Consider the following 12755-nt stretch of genomic DNA (forward strand, 5'->3'; position numbering starts at 1 on the left):
GTTGACGCTCTTGCTTACACTAGAAAATATTTGACGCCTCTTCTGCCAGGATACAACTAGAGTTCCAGCAGAGGGAGATGGGGCCAGTGCCCTACACTTCGGTCTTGCCCCAGTGGGGGTCATGTTATGGCCACAACATAGTCAAAGGCCTGTGAAGCCCTCCTGATCCCTGTGCTTAAATGTGAACTTAGGAATTACTTCTCGATAATCAAAATAAGCTCAAATCTTTTCCTAGAAGGAGAGGAATCTAATTATTGATGTCACTTTCAGACACTTTCCAGTGTACTTAATTTCAGTATTCGTGTAGTTCCTTACAGGAGCAAATAAGCCAAAAGATCCGTTACAGTTGTGCTTTGTTCCAAACAGAGAATTATGAAACTAAAGAACCTCGTAAAAGTGAGTCTAAAGGAGGCAGCTGTAAGTGTTGGAACTTCTCAATCAACACAGGATCTAGTGAAGGACACAGGTTTGGTGGCTTGTTTTGTTACAAACTATTGAAAACTTCTGAAGAAGTTTTTAAAAGAACAAAAACTGGATAGTGAAATATCAGAGTGAGTAAAGTAGGAAGTAATTCTTTAAAGTATATTTTTATTTTTATATGTTTTAGTGTATCAGTTTATATCAGATCTGTGAAGTCTGTGTATCAACCTGTAGAGACGCTGAAATACGAATGCTCTAGGCTTAAGTATTCTAAAGAGATTCCAGTGCACGTTCACCCTGTGTTTAAGATCTGATCTAGCCATTTGTTATTGCCTGTAGTTGGAGACAGGATGCTAGACTTCTTGGTCTTTCCTCGTACAGCTGTACCTCTGCTTTTAAGAGCCTTCCAACTGTGGGGAAAGAAAAGATTCAGTGCTATATCATCATTTAATGATTGAAAAAGTTTAGAGAAGGCATGTATGATGAGATGAAACCCTTCCTGATGTAGTGCAGATCCACTTCTGAAGGAACTGCTGAGTCGATAGAGTATGTGGAATCTGTTATTTTTTTGTATAAGTACTATTTTTCACATATGTGAATATTCTGAGGTATGGCATTACAAAATTATTATGACAATGTATCTATATACATAAGCAATGTATCTGTAATCTGGGGGCTCTGTATTGTCTCTGTCATACTCAGATGTAGGTGCTGATTTTCCACATTGGGTTTACAGTTCTAAATATGTCCTTCATCCTTTTTGGTGATTTAAATACTCAGCTATCTTATGATTTATCAATAAATTGTTCTGCAATATCATCATACAGTGTTAAAAGCTGATTTCTCCATTTTTCCAACGTTTGACTTGGACTATGAAGAAAACCTGTTAATGTTTGAGTTTGAAGTAGTTGGTGTGTATTAGGCCTGCAATGGAAACTTCTCAAGACAGGCTAGTGTTCTACAGTAGTAGAATAAAATGGATAATGAGTTATAATTGAGTACAGTCTTCTTTTTCAAGTAATGGCTGTGATTTAATTTCTACTCAGCTGACTGAGAATGCTGACTTACAGGGTCCTTTATTGAATGATCTGGCTCTGTTTGATTTGCTTGTTTCTGTTGTGTGCTTTTCTGAAAGGGCTTGTAGCACTAAATCAAACCAGCAGATTGAGAGAGGTGATTCTGCCCCTCTCCTCTCATGAGACCCCACCTGGGGTACTGCCTTCAGCTCTGGGGACTCCAGCATAAGAAGGACATGGACCTGTTGGAGGAGTCCAGAGGAGGGCCACAAAAATGATCCGAGGGCTGGAACACTTCACTTTGAAGACAGGCTGAGAGAGTTGGAGCTGTTCAGCCTGGAGAAGAGAAGGCTCTGGGGAGACCTTCTAGCAGCCTTCCAGTACTTAAAGGGGGCTTATAAGAAAGCTGAGGACAGACTTTTTAGCAGGGCATGTTGCGATAGGACAAGGGGTGATGGTTTTACACTTAAAAGAGGGTAGATTTAGATCAGATATAAGGAAGAAATTTTTTTACAATGAGGGTGGTGAGGCATTGGAACAGGTTACTCAGAGAGGTAGCAGATGCCCCATCCGTGGAAACAGTCAAGGTCAGGTTGGATGGGGCTCTGAGCAACCTGATCTAGTTGTAGATGTCCCTGCTCACTGCAGGGGAGATTGGACTAGATGACCTTTAAAGGTCACTTCCAACCCAAACTGTTCTATGATTCTGTGATCAAGGAAGTCTGATTTCTCACTTCTGAATGATTGGATAGTAAGATATATGTTGTTTATTTTCCTGATTCCTTCATTTAAAAAAAGAAAGCTCTGATCCCTTCTACATAACTCAGGTTATGTTAAGCGACACCTAAATTGACAAAGTTAGTCTTTTCAATGGGCAGAATGTATACTTAACAGCCTGCTCATTCACATTTTTCTACTTGGTGTAGAGATGACATTTTTTTCTACCTGTTCTCTTTCTGTTTGATTATTTTATGACCGATTTTCAAGGTGATTAATTTTTTCCTACTAATGTTTTCTTGATGATAGAAATATAAAGACATATAATACTTTCTTATTTTCTGCAATAATTTAAATATAGCAACTGGTATATTTGCTGTGCATTGTGTCGTAGAGGCACAAGCCCTTTTTGCCATAGCTGCAGGAGGAATTCATTCTCAAAGTCCTGTAGGATTCCTCAGCGTCAGGAAATGTAGTTTGCTGGGCTCAATTTATAGCTTTAAATACTACTGACCTTTAATGGTACCAAAAACTTTGTGCTTTGACTCACATAAAAGACTACTGCAAATAACACGAGTCTTATATAGCTTTTCTGTGCTTTCTCTGTATTCCTGTGTCAATCAGAATCCCATACATGAGCTGAATAATAAAATTCACTTCATTTGCTTGTGTATGATTTGATTTTGGGCTAGGTCAAAATAGTTAATTAAAGATTCAAGATAATCCTAAAATATAAAAGGTGCAAAATTAAGAGATCAGGAAACATCTTAATTTTTACATGTCTTATTTTCTCAAACTCCTGTTTTTTATGTTGACTTAACCCATTTTGCTAAAATTGGGACTATCACTAAAATTCAGGATGGGAGCAAATGCCAGGTAGAAGTTGTGTGCAATTTCACTCCAAATGTTCAGAGTTTGATACTGTCATAAAGGGATACAATGGCTTGTAATAAGACAACAGCTATTAGCGCTGCTACTGGATTTATCTACACTTAACATGGATTGCCTTCCTTTCAAAGGGGATTGATGAAACTTCAGAGAAATAGTCCAAGTTTCATTGAGTCCCTTCCCCTCACCCCTTTTAGACAGGACATCTCTTTTCTCCCAAGCCCTTCAAACCTAATGCTTTCTGAAAACTGACTTATGGTTAAATGACCTGTGCTTATGATCTCTGCTATCTGATCTCCACTAAAAACAATACTTTCAATTGTATTTATTGTTTTTAATATATTGAATTTGCTTTAATATGTAACTTGTATTATTGCTTGCTTTGAAAACTTGATGTGATTACCGTACATTCTCAGATATTTAATTTTTGAGTCTAACAGTTCTTTTTATTAGCCACCATGATAAATTGCATACATTCACAAATGCATATGTTTTTACTGTTAATATCAGTGTCACTTGTCACATTTCTGAAGAATAAAGCATGTTCTTTTTCTAAGGTTAAAAACTGCTTTAATTTCAAGTCATGGATTAGCATATACAGAGTCACGTTATTTATTTGCATGAAACCTGAGTAGAAATCTTTACATAAAGTATATCCCCAAAAATCCTGTTATTTAAATACCAGAGTCTTAGTTTGATTGCTAGCAGGGAAATGAACTGTTTAGTTTTTAAGGGTTGAAAAGCTCCAACTGAAATGAAATTGAAAACTGAGCCAGATAATATGTCCAGGAAAACTAATATGTCTCCAAAACTGAGACGAGATGTAGCTTAACAAGCTTCCTGCTTGTTCTAGCAGGAAATGTGCCAGAAGCCTCATCTATAAAATAGTGGTGCAGTGCTGGCAGGAGTCATTCAAGTGGTTCACTGAGGTGTTTTCAGTTCCCCTCAGAATTTAAGTTGTTACAAAAAAATGAATCAATAGATCTAAGATCCATTTTGTTTTGAAGAACAAAATCAGAAAATCCAAAAACTAAGCCTCTTAAAAAAAAAAAAAATAGCCCAGCATTTGAAGATATATTTTCTGTTCTAGATCTGCTTGTTGCATACAGAATCTGAGTTGAAGTAGTTAAAAAATCTGAATTTGCAAATGTTCAGTATAAATTGACTTAAATTTTTCAACAGTAAGTTTCAATATTGAAATATCTAAGTTGTTACCTATCTTTTTATCACTGTACACCACATTGTGGTTCTTTTAAGTTTCGATAGTGGCTGCCCTTAGCCCTTTTGAGGTCATGTAAAATCACGATATTAGGGTTTTATTCGTATATAAAGTTCAGACGTAAAAGGGAAGATAAAACTTCTTATTCTCTTGCGATTCCTCTCATTTCAGACCCAGTTTATCCCGTAAATAACCCTGCTGGCTGTTATGCCAATGGTCAGATCCAAGCTCATGGAGACCGCTGGCGAGAGGATGACTGTACTTTCTGCCAGTGCATCAATGGAGATCCGCACTGTGTTGCAACGGCCTGTGGGCAGAGCTGCCTAAACCCTGTTAAAGTCCCTGGGGAGTGCTGTCCCGTGTGTGAAGGTAAGTTCTCCATGTCCTGTATTGTGCTTCCATCTGTCAGGGCTGCTTCTTACTTGGTAATTCCTGGTGTCCTTGAAAACTTTGGAGGATTGGAGTAGCTGGTGCAGCATTGCCTGTGTCTGAATAAACTAGTGGGGAGGCAGCGGGAAGCATGGTTTAGCTACATCTGTATGTGGCAGTGTCTGACACTCTTTTGGCCCAAAAGTGTATAGTTAGAGATCACTCAAGATCAGCATTATAAAGTAATTTTACTCTTAGTTATGCTTAAAGCTTATTAATAAACATAGATCAAGTTAAAATATAAAAATGTTCATCAACTGGTATTACTGATAATTGGATTATTCCAATTTGTTATTCATCAGTTTCATTTAGTTACATTTTGTGCAAAATAGTTTGATATTGGACATAATTATTCTCTGAATAAAACGTTATTTCAGTGAAACTTACAAAGGATGATGGTATCTGGGAGATAGATTAATTTTTAGAGTTTAAAATGTGGTTTTCGTTACCTTGCGGAAATACATGTATCTTGTATAACTGACATGAGATTTTAACTTAACTACATGGTAAATGCTTGCCCAGCCTGGCGATGGAAATGTGAAGACTTGTGAACAAATTTGTTTTATAAAAAAATAAAAAATAAAAACATATAGGTGTGTATGTTCAGAGTTGCTTTTTATGGAGTAGTTGCTCATCATGAAAAATATCAGACTGCTAAGTTTAGAAATGGTAAATCTAGACATGTCTCCAGAGCCATCTTCACAAATGCCTGTGGGTGCTCAATGAGCTACCATTTATGTATTTCCTGTTCCATCTTTGACAGAAAGAATTTTGTGTAAGTGCATATGTCTCAGGCCCCTTCTTGGGTTGCAATATCCATCCAATTTCACTGGGATACTAACTTTTAGGATAAATCTGAGGAGCATAAAGATTTCTTATAGGTGTGCGTTCATTCCAAAATGCACGTCAAAAGATAAGAAGGTGTCTGATAATGTACAATAGCTGCCAGTGAATTGTAGAGACTTGGTATTTGCGCTGAATTAATTTTACAGTGATGAAGCAGGTTAACTTCTTTTAAACCCCAGTGATGATCCCCTCATGATGGATATCACAGAGCATATGCTGACACCCCTCATTATTTAGTGTGTATGTGAGCAAGCTTGAAAAGGTAGTACAAGGGGAGAGAGTTTGATGGAAGTATTTTCAATATGTTGAGGGTTTTTTTTTCCTCCAGTGAGAGAAAGCATCACATTTGGTGGTGTTTTGATAGCACATACAGCCAAGTAAACAATCAAGGGTTAATGAAATTACATAAATGATGGTGCCAACAATTAGTGGAAGTTGTTTTATTTCATGCTAGGAGAGAATTTGAGCATGCTCAGCTGCCAGTGATCAGAAGATACCTGAAAACACTCTGCAGTTCTCTTTTTTTCTTCCCTTCCGTCCTCCAGAGCAAACAAAACCAAACAAAACAGATTATTATACTCTATAATGCCAAGTTACTTAATTTCAGGAATTTAGAGTTGGGAGTATTTCAAGGATCAAAAATCTGAACTGTTAAAAAGCGACAGTGAGCTCAGATGCTGGAACCCAAGATACAAAAAATAGAGTTTGCAAGAAGCAGCTTTGTATGACTTTATGAGAAATTACTTCAGCATCTGAGACTGAAAAACTTATCTTGCAATAGTAATAAATCAAAAAATCCCTGAGAAATTAACAAATCAAGGGTACCAGCAAATGCCTTGAATTTATGTTTTAGGGCATCAAACAAGCTCAAGGCTGCTAAGCCTTGTGATTAGCAGCCTGCATAAAAATATTTACATGTATTAGAGATCAAGGCATTACCAGATTGGAAACTTGTTAATTACAGAGATTTTTGTTTCTTTCTGGATCTGTTAACATTTTTCTTTGGAAGCTTGCATTAAGAAAAATCCCAGAACATTACAAAAAAAATAATAATCTATTAGATGCTGGCTGTCTGCATACTGTGTATTTTTAAATTATTTTTGAAAAAAGTAAATGTTTGAGCTGATGGCAACAGGGATTTGTGCATTAACCATGGACTTATGACCCACCTTCAAGGTCAGATAGCATCTTGTATCTTGAGACTTAAATCTGAGATTAATAGTGTTTCTAGTTGGAGTTTGATGCATGGGTGGAAAAAAGTACTGTCTGCTTTTTTACAATACAGCTGTTGCTTGCTAACCCACTAGGCAAGGGGCTGCTTAGATCTCTGTTCTCTGGTTTTCTCCTTATGGTAGGACTGAACTGATAGATATGACAGGGGAAGACAGGCCTTAAAAACATAGCTTTCTGTGCAAATCTTACTGTCCTGAATTTTGTTTATATCGTTTTAATGACAACATGGTCCTATCTGAAATGCTGTTTTGTTTGCCATCAGCCAGCCGATATCTCTGTTCTCTTAACCAGGTAGGCTGCATGGGTTGGTGCTCCTTCCCTTTTTTAATCAATTTCTCACTCTTTTTCCTGAGTGTCTTTTCTGTTGATGAGGTTCTGCTCCCAATACTCACTGCATCATCAGTGACCTGCAGGGTTGGTGGGATCAGGTGAGAAGTCAGTCCTGGCTGGGAAGTTGGCTGACAAATCAATCCCTTGATTTTAATGTTACTAATGAAAAAGATGTGCAATACGGTTAGTGAAGATCTACAGGCAATAAAATACATCCCAGGTGCAGTTTTTCCTAAGAGGAATTAAAAACCTTCAATGTCAGCTGTATGATGCTTTTCTGTATACTACCCCATTAAATGTGCACATCTGTAGCTTAACCTTAATTTTGCAGTTTAGAGTGTGAACAGAAGTATCAACTGAATGGAAGCTCAAACATTATTAACGTAGCACTAACAGCTTAAACCCACTGTCCTTTGCTCTCCAATCTGTTCTTTTTTCCCATCCTTCTGCATCTCTTATTTCCTACTATTTGACATAGAAAACCAAAATCTGTATCTAGTGTGGGCTGAGTTCTGGGATCACTAACGGTATATAGTGTCATATTTTCAACTGTGCAAGTTATCCGAGAAAGGAATTCAAGGGAGGTAGCGAGATGTTCAATAAATGGGCAAAATTAGTGTAAACTTAGGGGCTGTTCAATGTTCAATCCATAGAGAATATACCATAGTGAAATAATGTTCTTTTTGTAGATCAGTTTAAAATAACAGTGTATACTAATTTCAAAGTTCTATTATACAATTTCATCATGAATATACTTTATTTTTCTGCTCTTACATGTATTGCATGTTACATTTCTTAATTAAGCTATAGCTCTTACTTTTTACATAAACTGCTTCACTTTTTGGGGACTAGTGCAGAATGTAGGAGTCAGTTTGGTTGGTTTATCTTAAAGAGGAAATTACGAAGTTGGAATGAGAAGGTAGCAGTCTTCCAAGTGCCTAAAAGGTTGTTGCAAAGAAAAAGATAGGACAGGAAGGGATGGATTTGAATTGCAAGAGGAAAAATCTGTTTTAGAGAAAAATAGAAGGTTGTTGAGGAAAACAAAATTTCTCCTGTGGCGTGTCATGACTAAGATTGTCCTTTTGATGTGTTCAGGGCATTGCAGTTTGTATTTTCTACCTCGGCAAAAGGAGATTCGCTCAGGGATTTGCACACACAACTGAAAGCAGTAACAGTAATTCACACGTAGCTTTGATGTTTATGCAAGCGATGGCTGTGGCTCACCATTGTATAGCTGCTGGGTTTTCTTGAGTAAACATCAAAGTGATCAAAGCCCTTTTGGTAAGACCTTTGTTATAGCATGTCCATGCTGTCACTTCTTGCCAGTTTTCCAACACAGCAATGCCTGTGAGTTGTCCTGGTGCAAGGAGTGTATAGATAAAAGCCCAAGGTGTGAGCAGGGAGCTGGCTGATTCGAGGTGAGTGCGTCTGAGTTAAAGAGGAGGCAGAAAGGAAAGGTCAAAGATAAGAAATGAGGTGAGAGACAGAGGAACATTGAGACAGTATAGTGTGGAAGGGAATCATAGAATAGTTTGGGTTGGAAGAGACCTTAAAGATCATCTAGTTCCAGCCCCCCTGCCACGAGGGACACATTCCACTAAATCAGGTTGCTCAAAGCCTCATCCAACCTGGCCTTGAACACTTCCAGAGATGGGGCATCCACAACATCACACTGTGCCAGTTCCTCACCACCCCGAGGGAAGAATTTCTTCCTTATATCCAATCTAAATCTCCCCTCTTTCAGTTTAAAGCCATTGCCTCTTGTCCTATCACTACACGCCCTTGTAAAAAGTCCCTCTCCAGCTTTCCTGTAGGCCCCCTTCAGGTACTGGAAGGCTGCTATAAGATCACCCCGGAGCCTTCTCTTCTCCAGGCTGAACCACCCCAACTCTCTCAGCCTGTCTTTGTAGGAGAGGTGCTCCAGCCCTCAGATCATCTTCGTGGCCTTCCTCTGGACTCTCTCCAACAGCTCCATGTTTTTCTTATGTTGGGGGCCTCAGAGCTGAATGTAGTACTCCAGGTGAGGTCCACGAGAGCAGAGGGTCAGAATCACCTCCTTTGACCTGCTGGCCACGCTTCTTTGGATGCAGCCCAGGATACAGTTGGCTTTCTGGGATGCAAGCACACATTGCTGGCTCATGTTGAGCTTCTCAACGTGAGCCTTCTTGATGAGGGAAGACCTTCCTTCATTAGCCTGTCTGCAAACTCAAGCTCTTCAATCTATAGCTTTTCAAGGCAGGCACCTCCTTTCACTGGTGAGAGCTGGGAAAAGCAGGCCCATCAAATCCCGTGGATCCAACCTAAGGAATTCATTTTAAGCTTCTGATGGATGCTTCTATATAGCTTCTATGACTGCTGTAAAGATATTGGTCCTTTGGGATTTGCCTTTGTTTATTTAATCTATTATCTATTTAATCTTTCTTTGTTTTCTAGACCGTCTTCGTTAAGAGCTAAGGCTTAGGTAGTCACACTGGCCCTCTTTGCTTTCCGTACAGTTTTAGAACCAGTGACTTCTTGCAGCGTGAGGAAGCCTCAAAGAGAACTCATTGCTACAGATTTAATGAAAACAGACAGCTAGGAAGAAGTTATTTTTCAAGTGTCAGAAGGGACTGCAAAATTTTGGTGTGCACTCACACTTCTTTAAGCACAGAGGGTTCTTCACAGGAGCTGATCCATGTACCTGACCAGTTGCAGGTAACCAGATCCATTGGCTGTCACGCTGCTGTTAGTACTGCTGCTTACAGAGCTGCTTGCTTCTCCTTTGGGCTAACCATTGTTTATTTTCTAAATAAAATGGGTGTGGCTTAAGTAGCAATTCTGTTTTTAATGAATTTTACTCCCAAAAAAATAGTGGATACTGGAGCTTAAAATAGCTATTTATTATCAAAATATAATAGCGTATCCATAAAATCAAACAAGCTACATTGAAGAAAATAACCATGTTTCTCTCAGGCTGTCTGCATCTGCGGACAATGGTCTGCAAATTGGAATAATAGTCGTGTTCACAGAAAGTAAGTACTGGGTTGGATAGTGTGAAAATACCAGATTTTTCTTTTCTTTTAAGTTTTAAACAAGATATTAAATACAAGTGCTCAGAACTGGCACTGATGTCAAAAATGTCCTGTAGGGAAGTCTGTGGTCACTTGTGTTGTGTTCCCTGGCATCTCCCAGAAGCTCAGGCTATTCAGAGGGAAAGCTGCAGCCCAGTCTGCTGATAGGCAGTAATCAGTTATCTCACAGTACGTCCTTCTGCATGAGAGCCCTCAGGTACAGGGGGCAGGGTGCCTGCATCAGCTGTGAATGAAAAATTGTTACTCATGAAAATCCTCCAATGGGATTTTGTTTAAGGCTTGCGTTACTTTGCTGTCAGTATAGCTGACACTTTATCTTCACAAAAAGAAATTAACATTTTCATCAATAAAGGGCTCCAAACTCTAGCTGAGATGTAATTCAGTTCAGTTCCTTTAGCGTGCCCAGCACTTCATTAACTAAAAACAGGTGACAGAGTCCAATGAAAAGAAATTTGATTCATTCAGGATGAAGCCAGTGGTAGTGAGCAGTGTTCACCGGTGCAGGATTTGAGCCCAGAGATCTCCTTAGAGTGTGAAGTATGAGTTATTGTTCGGCAGCAGCGCTGTAGCTCTCAACCAGCCTTTTCATCAAAGTCAATTAAGGGATGCAAACGCTGTGCTGCAGAGAATTGGGCTTACATCTGCCAGATCATGATTTAGTACAGCGGTTTTAGACAAGGCAGCTGAAGTTGTTGAATCACACAATCCAGAGTATAATGAAATCTACTGCCAATGAAAGTCTCTCTGAGTTTAAGTCAGGAAGACTATACTAGTAGAAAATAACCTTTTCCTAATTTTCGGTGATCGATTAAGTTCAGTAGAAAACTACTTAAAGGATAAATAACCAAAGAATCCTAATGAATATGTATCAATGCAGTGAAGGATGTCTTGCTTATAAAGAACCTCATGGATCCTCTAATTAATTCTTTTCAGTGCCTGTAGCGTTCATAGATTTGCCCTAGATGCACGCTAATTTACTGTGTTTGCTGTATCTTCACTCATAACGATAACTGAACAACCTTCTTACCTGTTTGGACATTTCTTGATAGGCAGGCTTAATTGATTCTGCTTTATTAAAGGTGGTTATTTCTTAGTGTCACTCCACCTAAAATTGGCAAAAAAGTCTCATCAGCATTAAAATGTATTTGAAATGGAATACCGAAACTGGAAAGAATTGATTACAACAATTAACTCCAACATCTTGGGAGTGGAAAGTTTGTGAAACTTTGCATCTCTGCAGAAAAGAACCCCCCTCCCATGCAGCTTTTGTTCATAGGAGGCTTCTTCAGCTTGCAACAATTGTCTTGGATTATAATAGTTACTTTCGAGGAAAAATACATATTTAAGTAGTTTCAGGTTGACAGCAGGAATAAAATTTGAAAGAAAAGCCTGCCAAACTGAACTGTGTGTTTGGAAGTATTACTAGAATGTATTTTCGGGCTTATTTGTGACATTAGAAATTTATCACATAAGTCCTTGCATACGTTTTATAAATAGTTATGTGATGCTGAATTGTTGAACACTAATAGTTAACACAGATAGCTAAACGCTGGGAAAAAATTTCCTGCAAGGCATTAGATATTTCAAACCAAGGAAGGAAATTCTCTTGCCCAGGACTCGGGACTGATATTTTTCATGTAATGAACTGGAGGGGCGGGGAGGGCTGGAATGCAAACTATGAGGATGGAAAACATTTAGTCACTCTTGGAATGATATGAATGTTTTTACAGGAAGCTTAAGTAAACACACATGCTGCTGCTTAGTAGGCTGCAGTTAACTTTTTTGGACAGCAGACAAAATTCAAGTATGCAGACTAGAGTGAAAGGCTGTTGAGCAGCACACCCTTCAGGACCAGTTTTTAGCCATTTATCACGAAAAGCATGAGGTAAAAAGTTAGCATACTGTTCACTTTTTTTTTTCCCCTTAATTTTTAGAGTAAATGCTCGAATGCACCGATGTTGTATTTCTTTAAATCAGTTGGTGGTGGTTTCGTAGAATCAGAACAACTTGATCCTTTTAGAGGTAGCTTGTGTTATCAAATACTACAGAAGAGGGAGCTATTTCACTTTCCCCAAACACAGGCATGTTCTTTATTATTGATGTTAGAGGTCTTCCTCCATGTGTAGAACGTGATTTTGAATAATTTTTCCTTCCTCCCCCAGAAGAGGTTTTCATTTCATGCTCCTAATGAGATGTTGGGCTTTCTAGAATCCTCTTCTGTTGAGCTTATTCTTTGTATATGGCTAACACTTTCTCCAAATAGCCCAAGACCAATCGCTGCAGAATCTAAATGCGCTGCTATTTTGTATGAGTTGTTCTCTCTGGGGTTAAAAATCATTGTAATCTAAATATGTAAACTTCAAATAGTTATTCTGCTCAGCCACAAATTCAAAAAATAAGACCTTTATATACAAAGTTTCTTATTGTTGTACCTCTTGGGGAAAAAACAAACAAACAAAAAACCCCAAACATTCAACAAAACAAAAAAAACCCACACCCATAGTTAATTATTGTTAAAAGTATTGGAAATATCAATGGGCAGAATTTGGAGTTATTTGACTTGTTTTCCTATTCATACTGAAAAGG

General features: G+C 38.4%; 1 protein-coding gene across 1 annotated transcript in view; it reads left to right on the forward strand.

The window, feature by feature from the left end:
- The window catches only part of CRIM1 (cysteine rich transmembrane BMP regulator 1), a 191588-nt gene that overhangs the window by 129225 nt on the left and 49608 nt on the right, over window positions 1-12755 (forward strand). The window contains exon 7 of the mRNA XM_086628070.1: window positions 4432-4629. Coding sequence (XP_086484196.1) covers window positions 4432-4629 — 198 coding nt within the window. The remainder of the gene's footprint in view (window positions 1-4431; window positions 4630-12755) is intronic.

Source organism: Tauraco erythrolophus, chromosome 2 (genome assembly GCF_009769465.1).
Source record: "Tauraco erythrolophus isolate bTauEry1 chromosome 2, bTauEry1.pri, whole genome shotgun sequence".
Classification (NCBI taxonomy): domain Eukaryota; kingdom Metazoa; phylum Chordata; class Aves; order Musophagiformes; family Musophagidae; genus Tauraco; species Tauraco erythrolophus.